Raw genomic sequence first — 18,296 nt, 5'->3', positions numbered from 1 at the left:
CACTCTCTATAACCCAAAGGCTTCTGTTGCTCCAAATACTCACAGTGGCAAACATGATTCAGTTAGTTCAACACTAGAAAGTCAATCAGCAGTAAACGTTTGAAATCAAATTACTCTGCATTTAGATCTTTGAGCTTTAAAATGCATATTTTTGTTAGAATAATACAAATACAATCAACTTGTATTGTTTTATAGATTTGTATCGTTTTCTTTTTCCCACACACATGAAAAATGTGCCTTCATTGGAGCAGGACACAATGGGTTCTTTGGCATTAGCACCGGTAGACAGAGAAGTGGAAATGTCTCCCTCTGCTGTTCATAGTGAATAATGACAAGTATGCATTGATACAGTATATTTACTGTTGTCTAATGTTTTGTGTTTCTATTTTTATCATTCTCTCATTTCACCATTTTCATTCATGGTGTATACCCTGTATACCCAGTCAGTTAGTTAGTCAGACCTAATTAAATTACAATTCATTACCATAATTTTTTCAATTAATTTTCGGTACGTATTTATACAAGAGACTAAGAAATATGGAGAGAACAATAATATCATATTATTTATTCAATATGTTAAAGGTAAATAATATGAGTAAAGGCAGCACCGGTTAGCCTACTTCCTGTTTGGGCAGAGATGTTTGACAGTGGAACGTTGTCCAACTCTGGAACAGGACAGACAGCTCCTCTGACCAGACAACTTTGTAATATCAAAGCAAAGATGAATCAGTTTGAGGAGAAGCTGATGAGACAAATTAACTGAACCAACACATGACACATTATCATTATGATTTTGTCATTATTGAAAAAGAAAATCGTGGGGGCTCTGGTGTTAATGAATGCACATGGAAATGACAGATGGATGAAAATCTCCCCGTCTACATACAGACTCATCTCTCTCCCCCTCTCTACATACAGTCTCATCTCTCTACCTCTACATACCAACAGACTCATCTCTCTCCCTCTCTACATACCAACAGACTCATCTCTCTCCCTCTCTACATACAGTCTCATCTCTCTCCCTCTCTACATACCAACAGACTCTCTCCCTCTCTACATACATACAGTCTCATCTCTCTCCCTCTCTACATACAGTCTCATCTCTCTACCTCTACATACTAACAGACTCATCTCTCTCCCTCTCTACATACAAACAGTCTCATCTCTCCCCCTCATACAGTCTCATCTCTCTCCCTCTCTACAAACAGACTCATCAGAAGTATCTCCTCCTGTGATGTCATCAGAGGACACTGAATCCTTGTGTTGTGTTACTGTACAATTACAGCTCAATGAAATTATGTAGATGAAAAAATAACAATCCCTATTGCAATCCTTATCTCTATTTTGTCATCTACTGTACAATAATTGCATTGAGCTGTAATTAACAAAACAGAAGGATACAGTTTAGAGTCTTGCAATATGTGTGAGAATATGTGCAAAATAAATCTGAATAATTGTTTGGTGAAGTATCCCTTTAAGCCCATTATATCATTCAGCCATCATATTTCTCACCGGTGATAGTTATAATACTCACCATTGAGTCCTGTACAATAGGGTTGGATGGTCCTCTTTGGCAGAACGAGAATTGCACTTGTGTCTGTTTTTTTATGAAGTCATAATTGGAGATTTAATCACATTGAATCACATTACTTTAATAGACCTCTGGACCCTATGGTACACTAACTAATAATGATTGGCTAACACAAGTGCCTAGAGTTTAGACTGAACTTGGTAGATCTGCGTTTGGCTTCTGTGCTGCTGAATTGTTGGACGCCCTACATGGTACATTGAAATGAGGTGCACTAGTGTCCATGGGTCGATTTAGAGCACTGGTGACCAAGCAGATCACCACAATCTGGAATTATTACTAAAATCCTTTTTGACACATTGATGATGACCTGGGCTGTTTGCTTTTCAGGTCAGGGAGAGCCCTTCATGTTCTACTCTGCTCTCCTCCATGTTCCTGGTTACGATGGTATGAATAATGATGTTGAGACATGTATCATGTATGATTGATTGATTGATTGAATTGATTGACAATTTTAATTAACAGATTGCAGAATGGGTACAGTCCATCCATCATGTTAAATAGTGTGTTAAAACCTGTCCATTCTGTGTGTCTTCCATAGCTCTGCCTGGCCGTCAGCCCCTCCCCCCTGAAGTGGAGGACTTGGTGCAGTGCTACCCCTCGGACATAACCGGTCTCCTGGAGCTGATCTCCTCACCAGGACACTTCCTTGACTACGCCGGATAGGAGAGGTTTGGTCTTTATGTACATGCACTTCATGGCCCCGGTTCAGGTAATGGTTAAGACTCCTACAGGTTTGCCAGCTGAGGAGGAGACAACAAAGGAGGAAGAGGAGGAGGAAGAGAAGAAGGAAGAGGAGGAAGAGAAGAAGGAAGATGAGAAGGAAGAGAAGAAGGAAGAGGAGAAGGAAGAGGAGGAACAGGAGGTGCAGGAAGAGGAGGAAGAGCAGGTGCAGGAAGAGGAGGAGGAAGAAGGGGAGGTCTTTCACCATGGAGAGACCTGAAGAGGAGTGTTACGACCCCTGTGAGTCTAAGGGTAAAGGGCTGTAACATAACAGTTGGTTGACAGAAAAGATGGACCACGTTTGTAAACAACAATGATATTTATTGAAAGATGCAAAGGAAGCACATATAGCTCAAGGGTGAGCCCAGGCCAAAACAACAAACAAACACCACTATACTCCAAATAAACCCAATCTAATCTATGGTAAAAGAAATTACATTACCTAAACTACTCTAACTACCTAACCAAAACAGGAGAAAACAATATCCAAAGGAAATGGCAGCTCACCCCATCTGTGCTTCCTGAGAAAGAGAGAAAAACACATTAATGATACATAAAACAAAGGCAGAATATATACAAAAACAAACTATAACTAACAATGCTCTCTCTGTGGCCATACACACACAAGGCAATTTCCACTAAGCACCAAAGGCCAATAAACGAAATGCAATATTGTCAAAGTTACAGGTTACAAAATCACACTAGGCCTAGCCTCATGCCAGAGAGAGAGAGAGTGACTGAAGTGAGAAGCCATGTTTTAACAGGTGTGGGGTGATCCATGATTGGGTGGTGTTGATTGAGTGTTGGAGTCTGGAAAACCATCCACCAATCGGTGCTGTGTTGCTATAATGGAAGGGCAGGCCTGGCAGGGACCAATGGTGGAGGGAACAATGGCTGGAGGGAGGAAACAAAAATGGAGAACACACACACATGGAGACACACACTGGGGAATATATACATTGGGATGTAACACCCCCATACATAAGACAAAAACATGTTTGACACATAACACATACCACCAACAAAACATGTTTTTCTTTAACAATGAGATCCCCATCTCCGAGATAACTTGTACTCCAAAGTAAAGAGCTATGAAAAAAACAAAAATAAGCCGTCGGTACAACAATGAACCAGTCAACAAACAAGTCGACCGCACGAGAGATTTAACTCCGAGATAGAGCATCCGCCAACACATTCTCAGACCCCTTCTTATGCTTTATGCTGAGGTTATAATTTTGCACTATGAGCGCCCAACGCATGAGGCGCTGATTGTGGTTGTACATCCGCGACAGAAAAACCAATGGGTTGTGGTCGGTGTATACTACCACTGGTAATACGCTCGAACCGACATACACCTCAAAATGTTGCAACGCATACAACATAGCCAAAGTCTCCTTTTCAATAGTGGAATAGTTTAGTTGATGTTTGTTAAATTTCCGGGAAAAATAACAAACCGGGTGACTGACACCATCGTGATCTTCCTGTAATAACACCCCTCCAGCTCCCACCCCGCTGGCATCCACCTCCAGCTGGAACGGCAGGGAGAAATCTGGAGCAGAGAGAACAGGGGAACTGCATAAGAGCGCTTTAACACCATCAAATGCATTTTGACAATCAGCTGTCCAAATGAATGGTTTGGACGGGCTACACAGGCTAGTGAGAGAAGTGACGACAGAAGAAAAGTTTCGGCAAAAACCACGGTAATACCCAGCCATCCCAAGGAATCTACGCAATTCCCGCCTAGTAGTAGGCACTGGAAAAGTTGTGATTGCAGATATTTTTGCATCCACGGGACGCACTTGTCCTTGTCCTACCTGCTTACCAAGATAGGTAACCGTAGCCTTGCCGAACTCACACTTGGCAAGGTTAAGGGTCAGGGAGGCTCCAGCTAAGCGGTCAAAGACAGTTTGTAAGGTTGTCATGTGGTCACGCCAGTTGGTCGAATAGACAACCAGGTCATCGAGATAGGCATTACAATTTGGAACACCAGCCAGGACTAGGGTCACCAGTCGCTGGAAAGTGGCCGGGGCATTATGCATTCCAAAAGGCATTACAGTATATTGCAAAAAATTGTCAGGAGTAACAAACGCCGAGATTTCCGAGGCACGGGGGGTCAAAGGGACCTGCCAGTAACCCTTTAACAAATCTAGTTTGCTAACATAGGTGGCAGATCCAAGGTTGTCAATACAATCTTCCATGCGGGGCAGTGGGAAGGAATCAGGCACGGTGACAGCATTTACCTTTCGGAAATCAGTACAAAATCTAGGAGTTCCATCCGATTTGGGAGCTAACAAGCAAGGTGAACTCCAGGGACTGCAACTTGGCTTGGCTAAACCATGTTTTAACAAATAGTCAACCTCCTGTTGCATCATGGCTCTCTTGGTGATGTTAACACGGTATGCATGTTGCTTGATAGGCACAGCATTGTTAACATTAATATCATGGGCCAATACAGAAGTACAGGAGGGAACATCACCAAACAGAGCCATGTAGGCCTGAATCAAATTTGTGATGTCCTCTCGCTGCTCCTCAGGTAAGTGTGCTAAGTGAGTGGGCAGGTTCAATAACATCTCAGTGTTGGACAATCTAGCACCCTGATGGGCTGCATTGCGCAACTCCAAGCCATCTACATCCTCACCACTAACGTCAGGAGAGTCCGGAACTATTGGAGTTGAGGCAACAGCAGAGACGGCCAGTCCGGCTGTCTGGTCTGAGGTCTTCACCTGCACACTATCTCTGGAAAAATATGGTTTAAGCATATTGATGTGGCAAACACGAGAGTGACGTTTACGATCAGGGGTGCGAACCACATAGTCTGTATCACTTATCTTCTTGTCTATTGCATACGGTCCGGAAAAACGAGCGGAAAGAGCAGAACCAAGGATAGGTAACAGGACTAGAACCTTATCACCTGGCTGGAAAGATCGAGAAACAGCTTTCTCGTCATAGTGCCGTTTCATAGTTCTCTGGGAAGAAGAGAGCGCTTCTTTTGCGAGAGAGCACGCCTGATGCAGTCGCTCTCGAAACTGGCTAACAAAATCTAGAACATTAGTGGGTGTGCTGGCACCCTTTGACATGAACCGTTCTTTAAGAACTTTCAGAGGCCCTCTAACAGTGTGCCCAAAAACAAGCTCAGCAGGACTGAAACCAAGAGACTCCTGTATGGTCTCTCGCGCAGCAAATAGAACAAGGGGGACACCCTCATCCCAATATTTCTCTGTGTCTAAGCAATATTTACGCAACATGGACTTTAATGTCTGATGCCAACGTTCTAGAGCCCCCTGAGTTTCAGGGTGGTAGGCACTGGACACTATATGTCGGATACCCAGGGACTGTAACACTTGCTCAAATAACCTAGACAGGAAGTTGGTGCCTTGGTCCGTTTGTACTACCTTAGGCAGTCCAAACGTGGAGAAGAACTTCGTCAAAGCCTTAATTATTACAGGCGCTGTAATTCTGCGAAGAGGGATAGCCTCAGGGAAACGGGTGGCGGTACACATTATTGTCAACAAAAACTGATTGCCGGCTTTGGTCTTTGGCAACGGACCAACACAGTCAACTATGACATGTTCAAATGGTTCACCGACCGCTGGTATAGGACAGAGGGGAGCAGGTGGAATTACCTGGTTTGGCTTTCCGGTGATCTGACAAGTACTACAGGTCCGACAGTACTGTGCTACATCGGACTTCAAACCGGGCCAAAAGAAATGTTGAAGTATTCTGTTGTATGTTTTAGTGACTCCCAAGTGTCCAGACCAAGGGTGGTCATGGGCCAAGAACAGTACATGCTGACGATAAACTGCAGGGACAACAATCTGATAAACAGTGCTCCAGTCTGGTACCTGATCTGGTAGCCCTATCTCCGATTGTGCCAGTCTAGTACCATGGGACCTCCATGTACGCATCAAAACTCCTTCATCCACAAAATAAGAATGCAACTCTCTCCTCTGTTCTGTTTCAAGAGAAGAGAAACATTTTGCAAGAGAAGGGTCAGCCTTCTGGGCAGTAATTAGCATTTCACGAGTAACGGGTAACTTCAATGCGTCGGAACTACAGTTGTCTGTGGGGGTACCTTACTATGAGTCTGTGGTTTGTCAGCGGTATCAGAAGTTGGAGCCAGCAACTCCTCCCTGACAAAGGCTGAAGCAAAAACAGAGTCAGACAAATTAATTTCATCACCTCTCTTTTTCAATTGAGCCCGAGTGACAACACTTGCAGAAAAAACTTCAGGGAAGTTCTGTGACAAGTCATCAGGCAGAGAATCTGTGTCTGGGTGATCCAACACTTCCAGCACAGCGTTCACCTGTCCTCCAGCTAAATAATTTCCCATGATAAAGGAAATGCCTTTAACTGGCAAGGAAGGTCTCACCCCTATTTTAAAGAAACCAGTGACCAAATCAGATTGTACATGAATACAGTGTAACGGGGCTGGCACGAAACCCATCTCAATACCTTGAACTAGGACACTAGAACCACAGGAAGATTTCTCAGACAGAGGTAGTACATCAGAGAGGATAAAGGATTGTGAGGCTCCAGTATCTCGTAAGATCTGAACTGTACACTGATCTTTTGGATCCCCTGTCAAGGAAACTAAACCCTTGGAAGTAAATGGCCTGAAACAAGGATCGAGAACATCCTGATCATTGTGCATCTGTTGATCGGAATCAGGTGCCATTTTAATCAGACCAACCCCTTTGGGTTGTCTAAAGTTCTGAGAGGACGGTTGCTGCTTACGTTTCAATGTTAAACAGTCAGAAATAACATGACCAGGCTTATGACAGTAGTAACATGTCCGCTCCTCTTTTGAGCGTGGAGGTGACATTTTTGGTCGGGGGTGTGTGAATTCTGAATGGTTGGGGACAGAATGTTTCTGAGAGAAATCATGGGGGAGAAACGAGTCACGCCTATCTACAAACACAGTTTTATGGGTTAGCGCAAACTCATCAGCTAATACAGCAGCTTGCTGCAGAGTGGACACTTTCTGCTCACTCAGGTAAATTACAATACGCTCTGGCAAACGATTCTTAAACTCTTCTAATAGAATGAGTTCTCTGAGAGAGTTAAGATCTGAGGCCTTGCTTGCTGCACACCATTTATCAAAGAGAGTTCCCTTCTCTCTAGCAAACTCTACAAAGGTCTGGTTGACAGCTCTCTTGTGACTGCGAAACCTCTGCCTATAAGCTTCGGGCACAAGCTCATATGCACGAAGGATGGCAGCCTTCACAGTATCATACAGTAAACTATCTTCTAGGGAAAGTGTTGAACAAACCTCTTGGGCTTTACCAGTCAATTTGCATTGAAGCAACAAAGGCCAGACCTCTCTTGGCCAGCGCAATGAAGCAGCAATACGCTCAAACACATTAAAATAAGTATCAACTTCTGTCTCTCGGAACGGAGGCACCAAAGCAATGTGTTTACTTATATCAAAAGTGTGTGATGAATAAGCTGTGGAGGAGGACATACCCGGGCCTTGTGGAGGAGTCGGTGTAGCAGAGTTGGATCCACTCCTTTGGTCTCCCAGCTCCAACTCCCGCAGTCTGAGCTCTTTTTCCACCTCAAGCTCCAACCTACGGATGTTAACAGCCCTTTCATTTTCCGCCTCAAGCTCCATTTTACGAAGCCGATACTCCGCCTCACGTGCTTGTGCCTTCTCCTGAGCCTCCATCTGGAGACGGGCTATTCTAACCTTGACCTGGGCCCCTTCTCGAGACCCAGATGACACAGGAGAGGCCAAGTGAAAATGTGGCAATGTGACTCTCACACCTGCCTTTTCAGCACCATGGGCTTGCTCCTCAGAAGGCTGTGCTTCCGTAGGTTCACCAGGAGGACTTGCATGTTCATCAGAGACCACAGGTAAAACAAGCGTCCCCTGCTCCAACAGCTTATCTACCACAAGACACCTGATATCCCGCTTAAGATGCTTTTGTTGAACCGAGAGTTTAAAATGTGTGGCAATCTCCACTAAGTCTGCCTTGCGGCAGCTATCCAGCGCTTCCCAAGTAGGATTGCTCAAGAATTTCCCCAGATCAAAAGTACTAACTGCCATTATTTTTTTTTACACAAATGCCATTTTTACACACAAATTACCCAAATCCATCAACCAACAATTGAACACGGGTTACAAAATCCAGGCAGAGCCCCCATTTATGTTACGACCCCTGTGAGTCTAAGGGTAAAGGGCTGTAACATGTTGACAGAAAAGATGGACCACGTTTGTAAACAACAATGATATTTATTGAAAGATGCAAAGGAAGCACATATAGCTCAAGGGTGAGCCCAGGCCAAAACAACAAACAAACATCACTATACTCCAAATAAACCCAATCTAATCTATGGTAAAAGAAATTACATTACCTAAACTACTCTTACCTAACCAAAACAGGAGAAAACAATATCCAAAGGAAATGGCAGCTCACCCCATCTGTGCTTCCTGAGAAAGAGAGAAAAACACATTAATGATACATAAAACAAAGGCAGAATATATACAAAAACAAACTATAACTAACAATGCTCTCTCTGTGGCCATACACACACAAGGCAATTTCCACTAAGCACCAAAGGCCAATAAACGAAATGCAATATTGTCAAAGTTACAGGTTACAAAATCACACTAGGCCTAGCCTCATGCCAGAGAGAGAGAGTGACTGAAGTGAGAAGCCATTTTTTTAACAGGTGTGGGGTGATCCATGATTGGGTGGTGTTGATTGAGTGTTGGAGTCTGGAAAACCATCCACCAATCGGTGCTGTGTTGCTATAATGGAAGGGCAGGCCTGGCAGGGACCAATGGTGGAGGGAACAATGGCTGGAGGGAGGAAACAAAAATGGAGAACACACACACATGGAGACACACACTGGGGAATATATACATTGGGATGTAACAAGGAGGATGAGGAAGAAGAGGAAGAGAAAGATGAGGAAGATGAAGAACAGGAAGCAGGAGGAAGTTTTTCACCAGTGGCTATCAATAGTATAATTTATACTAGCTGGTTTATAATTGTATACTTTAAGTTAAATATCCAGCTTCAGCTCGGCTTCATCAGAAAACGACAGATTGTTGTTTTTGGTGAAACTTTGTGTTGTTTTTGGATATTCTTCCTCTACTGATTTGCACACAATGCTGATTTGCACATACTAGTGATTTGAAATGTGTCATTAGCACATTTAGCCAACCTGTTCTCTGATTGCAGGGATCCTGGAGGAGGGCTTCCTGTCTGGGTCTGACCTGCTGTGGCCTCATAGTGTACATGATTATAGCAATGCTCTCTACAGTATAAATCTAACAAAATACCTGTCTAAAATATATAACAGAGGTGGATAGAGTACTGGAAGTAGACTACTGTTACTGTACCTCAGTAAAATCTGACTTAAGTTGGAGTAGGTATATTCTATTTGTCTAGAACTGTAGAAGAGTAGCACCTTTACTTAAATTAAACAATAAATTAAGAAAAAAAAGTATTTAGTTACTTTTGAAGAAAATGCTCCAATATCATCCCCCAGGGTACTATCTGGTATGGTCTTTATACTATTTTAATTAGTCAAAATTAAGTGCAAGGTTTTGGGGTTAGTCCCTTTTTAATCTCATTAACAAAGCTGCTGTTGGTTATGACAGGTAGTCCAGAATGAGTGTTTTACTGTAAATGATAGATTGTACTCAGGACTGTTGCCTCAGGCGTCTACATGTCCTCCAGTGTTTGCAGGGTTTCCTCCCACATTAAAAGACATGGTTAGGATCAAATGCAGAATCAAATACAAATATACCCAGGGGCATAATAAAGCATCACTTATTAACTTAACTTAAGACCAAAAGTAAAACTCAAGTAAAAGTAAGAAATTACATACATACAGGAACTAGAGTAAATGCAGTGACTAGAGTAAATAAAAGAAAACAATTACGTTCCACACCTCTGAATATAAATATATGTACATATATGTAAATATAATATATATACTAATATTGGTATTTACTTGGGCTAAGATAGTACAAAATAACTAAAGTAGATGGTGTAACTACAACATAATCAATAAAGCTTAATTTTAAAACATAATTGGTTTCACTTGTTTTTTTCCCAGTGGTGTGTGTGTATACCATACATTCTACATGATACAAATAAACAAAGATATGGTTTGATAATACAGTGCAGATTTTAAAACATAACTTGTTTTTACTTGTCCTTTTTCATTGGTTGTGTGTGTGTGTGTGCTGACCTTGCTCTACAAATGTCTTTTTAAGTTTTGACTCATATGGTTTTTACAACATACACATTTCCATTCTTGTTGTGAGGGTCCTTTTTATGCTTTTCTATTCTTTAGTAGCAGTAGCGTCATTAATGAAGAAAATATTGAGTAACAGGGTTATGATTTCTGGAAAGAGACATTACTTTAGCGTTTTGAGCACTACTGACTGGCATCTCAAAAAAAACTGCTAATCACACCGACACTATCTGTCTGGAGAGATAGTGTAACCAGGTCAATTGGACATTGATTATTATTATTTTGTAGGTTTGAAATGTCACCAAATCCTATGTTTACAAATGTTAGGAATACTGTCTATTGCACTTTTGTTTATTATTTCTTTATACCAAAGGCACATTTATTTGAACGTAACTTAAGAAAGTTCACGGTCAAGAACTTTACTTCCGGTTCACTAGACCAGTTCATTGTCTAGCGAGTACTTTTCCGGTTCTAGTCACTTCGCGCCAGAGCACTCAACCTGAGAGGTACGTTGTCCGTTTGGCGTGCAGCACCTTGTGTCTTATTATGTCGTATATATTCAGAACAAGAACTGAATGGTTATTATTATTATTAATGATAGCTTGATATTGTTGTTGCAAATTGTATGGTTAGTTAGAGGCACAATTAGATATTTTAGTTGGTCACAGATAGTAAATTCAATGTTCTTTGCAGGCAGACTTGGGCTATTGTCGACAGGGATTGTACAGTGACGCTATTCTTTTGTGGTGCTTCTATCAACCATTTGATACAGGTATGTGTGTTTCTGAGATGTAAATGTATTGTTTTATATTTGGTTGTACAGTAATTCATGTTATTCACGTTAGCATGTTAAGATGTGGCTAGCTAAAAACCATGCGGTCGACGTAGTGACGTCGCCGGTTTTGCGTGCACTTCGCGCCAGAGCACTCAACCTGAGAGGCAGACTTGGGCTATTGTCGACAGGGATTGTACAGTGACGCTATTCTTTTGTGGTGCTTCTATCAACCATTTGATACAGGTGGCTTCCATTGCAAGACCATCCAATAAAAGATTGAACAGTGTTCACGTGTGCCGACTCATCCCTCTCACACAAAGAACACAACGCAAGAAAAGAGTACACACAGAGAACATCCGTTACATTGATGCCGGGACCCGGATGAAGATAAAAGAAAGGAGAACGTTATCAAATCGTTCGCCAGGGAAGCTGCAATTCCACAGTCAACCAGCCCTCATCAAGGGTGAGACGCTGCCCTCTAGTGGCCGGTGATAAACTCTTCACACAGGTATTTCCATGGATTGCACCCAGGTATGTCAGTGGACTGATGTTGAACATTTCAGTGGACAGTTCACCGGTTTTGTTTTCCATGGACAAGGACATTGGATTTATAGAAAAAGAAAGAAGAAAAAGCCATGTAAATGTTACCAGTGAATGTGCAGTAAGACATTGATTTATTGACTGTATATAATGTGAATGTGTTATTGATCTGTTGGTCAACCCATTATTGGAATATAATTATTTCATACTTATTTGTTTTTTAAGCTACTACAGTACAGTATTGAGTATTCCAGTTTTTTTTCTACTTTAGTCTGTGAGGGTTAGGAACATGGCAGAGGTTAGGACATACTTGGGTGACGGTGAGAATGCAGATTCATTGTGCAGGATTTTTTTTTTAGGTTAGTGGGTGTTGGTGGGGGATTTCTAATTATTCTCGATACACTCCGATGCTAAAGATCTCCTATATACAGGGGTGATAGCTCAGGAACGAGTGTGAGCGATAAGCTAGTTACCGGAGCACCAGGGCCTAGAGACCCAGTCAAATAATTTTTTTAAGCCAGTGGGTGTTGGTGGGTGATTTCTAATTCTTCTCGATACACTCAGATGCTAGAGATCTCCTATATACAGGGGTGATGGCTCAGAGACGAGTGTGAGGGATGGAGCTAGGGACCAGGGCCTAGAGACCCAGTCAAATTTGTTTTAAGCCAGTCGGTGTTGGTGGGGATTCTCTTTCTTCTCGTACATTCAGATGCTAGAGATCTCCTATATACAGGGGTGATGGCTCAGGAACGAGTGTGAGGGATTGAGTTAGTGGGTGTCTATCATTTATTTAATAAGAGCCAAGAATTGTGTGGCGTATAAGGCGTCATGCTGGTCTAAGGGAATTCTGAGACTTGATCAATCTCATATTTTCTGAACCTCTTATGGGGGGTGGCTTTTGAGTCGACTGGGGGACTAGGTCCTTCTTTTATCTTGTGCCAGTTTAGGTCAGTGATAGACTACCTATATTTTCTTTTTTTTCTTTTTGTGTGTCCCCTTTGCTCTGCTGACACAGGATGTTGGTGAAATTTCAGGAGGGGTGAATGTAACCAGGTCAATTGGACATTGATTATTATTATTTTGTAGGTTTGAAATGTCACCAAATCCTATGTTTACAAATGTTAGGAATACTGTCTATTGCACTTTTGTTTATTATTTCTTTATACCAAAGGCACATTTATTTGAACGTAACTTAAGAAAGTTCACGGTCAAGAGCTTTACTTCCGGTTCACTAGACCAGTTCATTGTCTAGCGAGTACTTTTCCGGTTCTAGTCACTTCGCGCCAGAGCACTCAACCTGAGAGGTACGTTGTCCGTTTGGCGTGCAGCACCTTGTGTCTTATTATGTCGTATATATTCAGAACAAGAACTGAATGGTTATTATTATTATTAATGATAGCTTGATATTGTTGTTGCAAATTGTATGGTTAGTTAGAGGCACAATTAGATATTTTAGTTGGTCACAGATAGTAAATTCAATGTTCTTTGCAGGCAGACTTGGGCTATTGTCGACAGGGATTGTACAGTGACGCTATTCTTTTGTGGTGCTTCTATCAACCATTTGATACAGGTATGTGTGTTTCTGAGATGTAAATGTATTGTTTTATATTTGGTTGTACAGTAATTCATGTTATTCACGTTAGCATGTTAAGATGTGGCTAGCTAAAAACCATGCGGTCGACGTAGTGACGTCGCCGGTTTTGCGTGCACTTCGCGCCAGAGCACTCAACCTGAGAGGCAGACTTGGGCTATTGTCGACAGGGATTGTACAGTGACGCTATTCTTTTGTGGTGCTTCTATCAACCATTTGATACAGGTGGCTTCCATTGCAAGACCATCCAATAAAAGATTGAACAGTGTTCACGTGTGCCGACTCATCCCTCTCACACAAAGAACACAACGCAAGAAAAGAGTACACACAGAGAACATCCGTTACAATAGCACTCTGGATAAAGGGAAGAATATAAATGTTTTAATTGTGGGTGAACTTCCCCTTTAATAAATACATTTATTCTTATTTCTATGCATGAATTATCTTTGTGAATCTCCAGCATGTTACATGGTTTTAATTTTCACTATTGGTTGTTTAAATTGTTCATGAGCTCTGAATTCAAAGTTCATAACCACTATATTTCCACGGTGTCAAACAGGTCACCCTGCTGACCTGTGGTCCTTTCCAGTGGTTCCTTTATCCTCTTCAATCAACATTTGATTCAGATATTTGTTCCATTGTTCTGAGGATTCCCAGTGGATTATTGTAGATCAAATATATTTTATGAATAAAACAGAATCTCTACCGATGCTAAAAATGTACATTTGTTTGGAAAATTTGTTGACATTTTATTTTCCAATCTGCTTAGTTTACAGCTTACAGTGTATTTACATGTATACAAATTGTATACCCTATGATTATATAAAGTAACCAATCATGACAGAGAGCATATGGTGACTACAGTATCATTCAGTTTTATATAATATATTTTTGTAGTAAAGGCTAATACTAAGTGACCCGCCTGCCGCCTCAAAACTCTGTGACATTCAAGGCAATGTGGACCAATGAAAGGACGACAAGCCTCGGTTTTAGCCAATCAAAGCACTTTATTGCACTGTATAGTGTGACGGGGAGCCTATGGCAGGCTCTTATAAAAGTGTCATTTAATCTTTTTATCATGTGTACAAAACAAGTCACACACACTTGTACCGTACAAAATCAACACTATGTACATACAATATACATACACACATAACACACACGTGCGCACGTACACACACATACACACGCGCACGCAGACACACATACGTGCAAACAGACACGCTCACCATGCAACCCCTCTCCCAACCACCCCGGTGTACGCGCAGAGAGAGAAACATCTTGGCATGTCTCTAGGTTACTTAGAACTTGTTATTTACCAGATAAGGAGAACTCTTTGATGCACACGTCAATCTCTTCCACCTTCTCTCACTCTCAGGGACCGACATGACCATTATTGTATCACAAACAAATGATAACAAACAAAAAACCTATGCTGGACTATACTAGTCTATATGTAATTGTTATGCAATTTGTAATTGTTATGCAAATGACACTTTCTTCAATAATCAATAAACCAACAAAATGCAAAGCAATGACGTGAAAGAAAGAAAACATTATGCTAGCGCTGTTAACCTAGTTAGCTGAGAGAGTGTAAACAAAGGCCAGAGGCGTGTACAATTGATTCACAATAGATGTTCAATGTAAACCTCTTGTAGTCTAGTTGAGACTTTCCCTTTGTGGTCGATCCCAAAGTGAGACCTTTCACAGAGCCTTGAGCTCAGTAACTCCCTGTAAATTCACTTTATAGAATATGTCCTCCCCCTTTCTCCCCTATTTTCACACAGTGCAGGCTTAAAAAAATTAAAAGTACATATCAATGATATCAAATGATAACCAGACAATAATTCCTCCGTGTAGGTCAGCAGCCATAACAGGAGAGCTACAGTGTGTACAGTACGTAGCCCCAACAGTGACCATGGAGACAGTGTTTTGTTCTTTGGAACAGACACTATTCCAAAGCCATAATTTTCAATGTGGCTCACCTATGGTGCTCTAAGAAGGGTTGTTTGTTTGCCAGCATCCATAGGGTTTGCTCCTTGGTTGCTGTAAAGGTCCTACTACTTGTTCTACTGTTTCGGTTTAGTTGCGTTTTGGTGATTAATGGTTTAGTTTTTCCACAATATGAACTTGTGTAGCACAATGCTAGGCTGAGTATGAATGCAAAAGACACAAATGTCAAAGTAAAATCTCTGCGGGTTATCTACAGAACCAAATCGAAAATCGTGGCTTTGGAATAGTGTCCATCCAAATACGATCTCCACACTATCTCCAAAGCCACCGCTGGGGGCTAGTGTCTAACGGGCGAAGATAATGCATTTCCGCTAATATAGTTATTCACGGGGGTAATTCTGTCCTTGTTGGTGAGCTGGAGGACGGGCGCTGTCTACCACCTGACACTCTCCCAAAAGGTGCTCCCATGCCTCTTCGTTAACATCATGGGAAGGGTTCATTTAAGCCTTAAAAAACTCCAGCGAGAGTAGTGCAGTATGAATCTCACTGGGAGCAATGGAGAGTGATTTCCTTGTGTCATGTATGCAGACAGACGTAAGGAAGGACATGGGGACAAAGACACACATAGGTTAAACTCACACACATGTGTGGACACACACACACACACACATGCACACACGCACACACACACGCACACACAGAGGGTGCAGGTGGAGAGAGCTGCATATAGGGGCTACTACCTCACTGTGTTTTTAAGTTTCTCTCCATATAGATTATTATGTCTATGTACAATATTTATATTTTTTACAATAATCTGGGGTGCCCCTGTTCTAAATCAGATAATAAACCACAAATCTGGGATTTTTATAGTTGATCGGCAAAAAACATGATGACAAATACAGGCTCTAGTTTTTGTTTTCGCTCTCTCTCTCTCTCTCTCTCTCTCTCTCTCTCTCTCTCTCTCTCTCTCTCTCTCTCTCTCTCTCTCTCTCTCTCTCTCTCGCTCTCTCTCACTCTCTCTACCTCCTCAACCTTTGTACAAATGACAGGCGGTGTAATAACAGCCGGTCCTGTCTCTCTATTACACAGTGTTCCTCTAAGGCTTTTTACAGTGACGTCCTCCTGTTCACAGTCACAGGATTGGACGGGGTGTAAAAAATGGTCAAACCTCCATCAACCAACCAATCAACCAGCCAATCAACCAGCACAACACGACTCTAAAGAAACCAGACGACTTGGACCACACCATATGCAGATTCAAAAATACAGTACATCTTGATTTCTGGAAATAAATGAACAACGACAGCGATATACACGCAACTGTAGGCATACGCACGCATGCTCACGCCCCACACGCATTCACACACACACACACACACACACAATTCACACGCACACACACACACACACACACACACACACACACACACACACACACACACACACACACACACGCACACACGCACGCACGCTTTTGCCAACACAGGCTACATGTTGTAGGCCACATAGATGGGGTCTAGCTGGTCTTGCAAGAAGCCGTCGCGGAGGTGCATGCGCTGTTTCTCCCCGCGCGAGTTGATGGGGATGACGCCGACGTCGGTCACCACCACCACGCCCACGATGAGGTAGTGCTCCTCCAGCACCGCCTTGGTCACCATGGGCACCAGGTCCAGGGCCTCCTGCTCGGAGCCCTCCAGCTCCACCACCACCACCAGCAGGTTGGTCCAGGGGAACACGGCACTGGAAGGAACACACACACACGTGAATATAGGAAGCTCTAAAGAACATGGTATCAGGGGCGTAATTATGGGGGGGGACACGGGGGACATGTCCCCTGCATGTTTTCAGAAGGCAGTTATTGTCCCCCGCACTTTTTTACCGTCCAAAACAATGTTACACGATAATAAACGGTGACGCGACGCGGCACTTGGACCACACGGAAAACGGCTGCTTGTTCCATCTCTGAGCTCAGGTCTCTGAGACACTGAAGACCTGAGCCATTGTCATGCAAAGACAGGTAGCCAGGTGAGCACCCGGCGAGGGACGAGTCGCATTTCTGTGTGCACGCGCTAAGTACCGTCCACAGCTGTCTTTGCATAACAACAGCCATGTCGTCAGGTGTGCTCAAATACATAGCACCCCTCCCCTAAAAGTTTGGTGTGAAACTGTGAACGATGGTCTGTGTGATTGCTATATAGAAACAACTCACCAAAATGGACTATTGTTTAACTGATTTTTTTTTATCTACGAAGGGGGGGGGGCTCTTCACCCCCCCCCTCCCCGACCCCACCCCCCGCAACAGCCACCCTCCGCCACTGACCACGCCCCCAAATGTGTCCCCCCCACCATTGAAAACAAAATTACGCCCTTGCATGGTATAATCAGTTTGTGATTCGCTACGTCAGCTTACAGGTTGTTAACCGTTTTTTTTTTTTTTTTTTACAGATATTGTAATTGCGATATGATTCACGATGTTCCAGGTGATTTTAGAATTAAACATCCATCCTGGTCAAAATCTTGACAAATATCTTGACATAATATTTGCGCAAATTGCGGTTCACTGTTGCCCTCTAGTGGTTTTGAGACCCCGTTGCCTGACGACATTGTCAGTTTCGATGACATCTATGCTACTGCCCCCTGACTCCACACAATGCATTCCTGTAACGGTCTCTCGCTCCAAGTCCCACCCCTATTTCAACTTTCGGAGTCAGTCAGTGTCGTGAGTCATCAGTATAGTGCATAGATGTTGCTATGTTGCTATATGTGGAAGCAACAGCATTTTGCAAGCCTTTTGGAGAGCTCCGCTGTGCTGGTCTGGTGAGTGATTGTGTGTGTGGTGGATCTATACTAGTCAGATCATTGCCAGGTCACTAAGTAAACAAAACCAAAGATTGGAATGTGCTCTGCAGTGTGTC

General features: G+C 42.6%; 1 protein-coding gene across 1 annotated transcript in view; it reads right to left on the bottom strand.

The window, feature by feature from the left end:
• Window positions 1-16,759: 16,759 nt before the first annotated feature.
• LOC311237904 (disco-interacting protein 2 homolog C-like) overlaps window positions 16,760-18,296 on the bottom strand; it is a gene marked incomplete at its 5' end in the record, with an annotated part of 107,099 nt that continues 105,562 nt past the window's right edge. Inside the window, 1 exon segment of the mRNA XM_084325878.1 lies at window positions 16,760-17,121. Coding sequence (XP_084182004.1) covers window positions 16,869-17,121 — 253 coding nt within the window. The 3' untranslated portion in view covers window positions 16,760-16,868.

Source organism: Notolepis coatsorum (assembly GCF_963971535.1).
Source record: "Notolepis coatsorum genome assembly, chromosome: 12".
NCBI lineage: Eukaryota > Metazoa > Chordata > Actinopteri > Aulopiformes > Paralepididae > Notolepis > Notolepis coatsorum.
The sequence above is the reverse complement of the archived record's forward strand: the minus strand, read 5'-3'. Positions and strand labels throughout refer to the sequence as shown.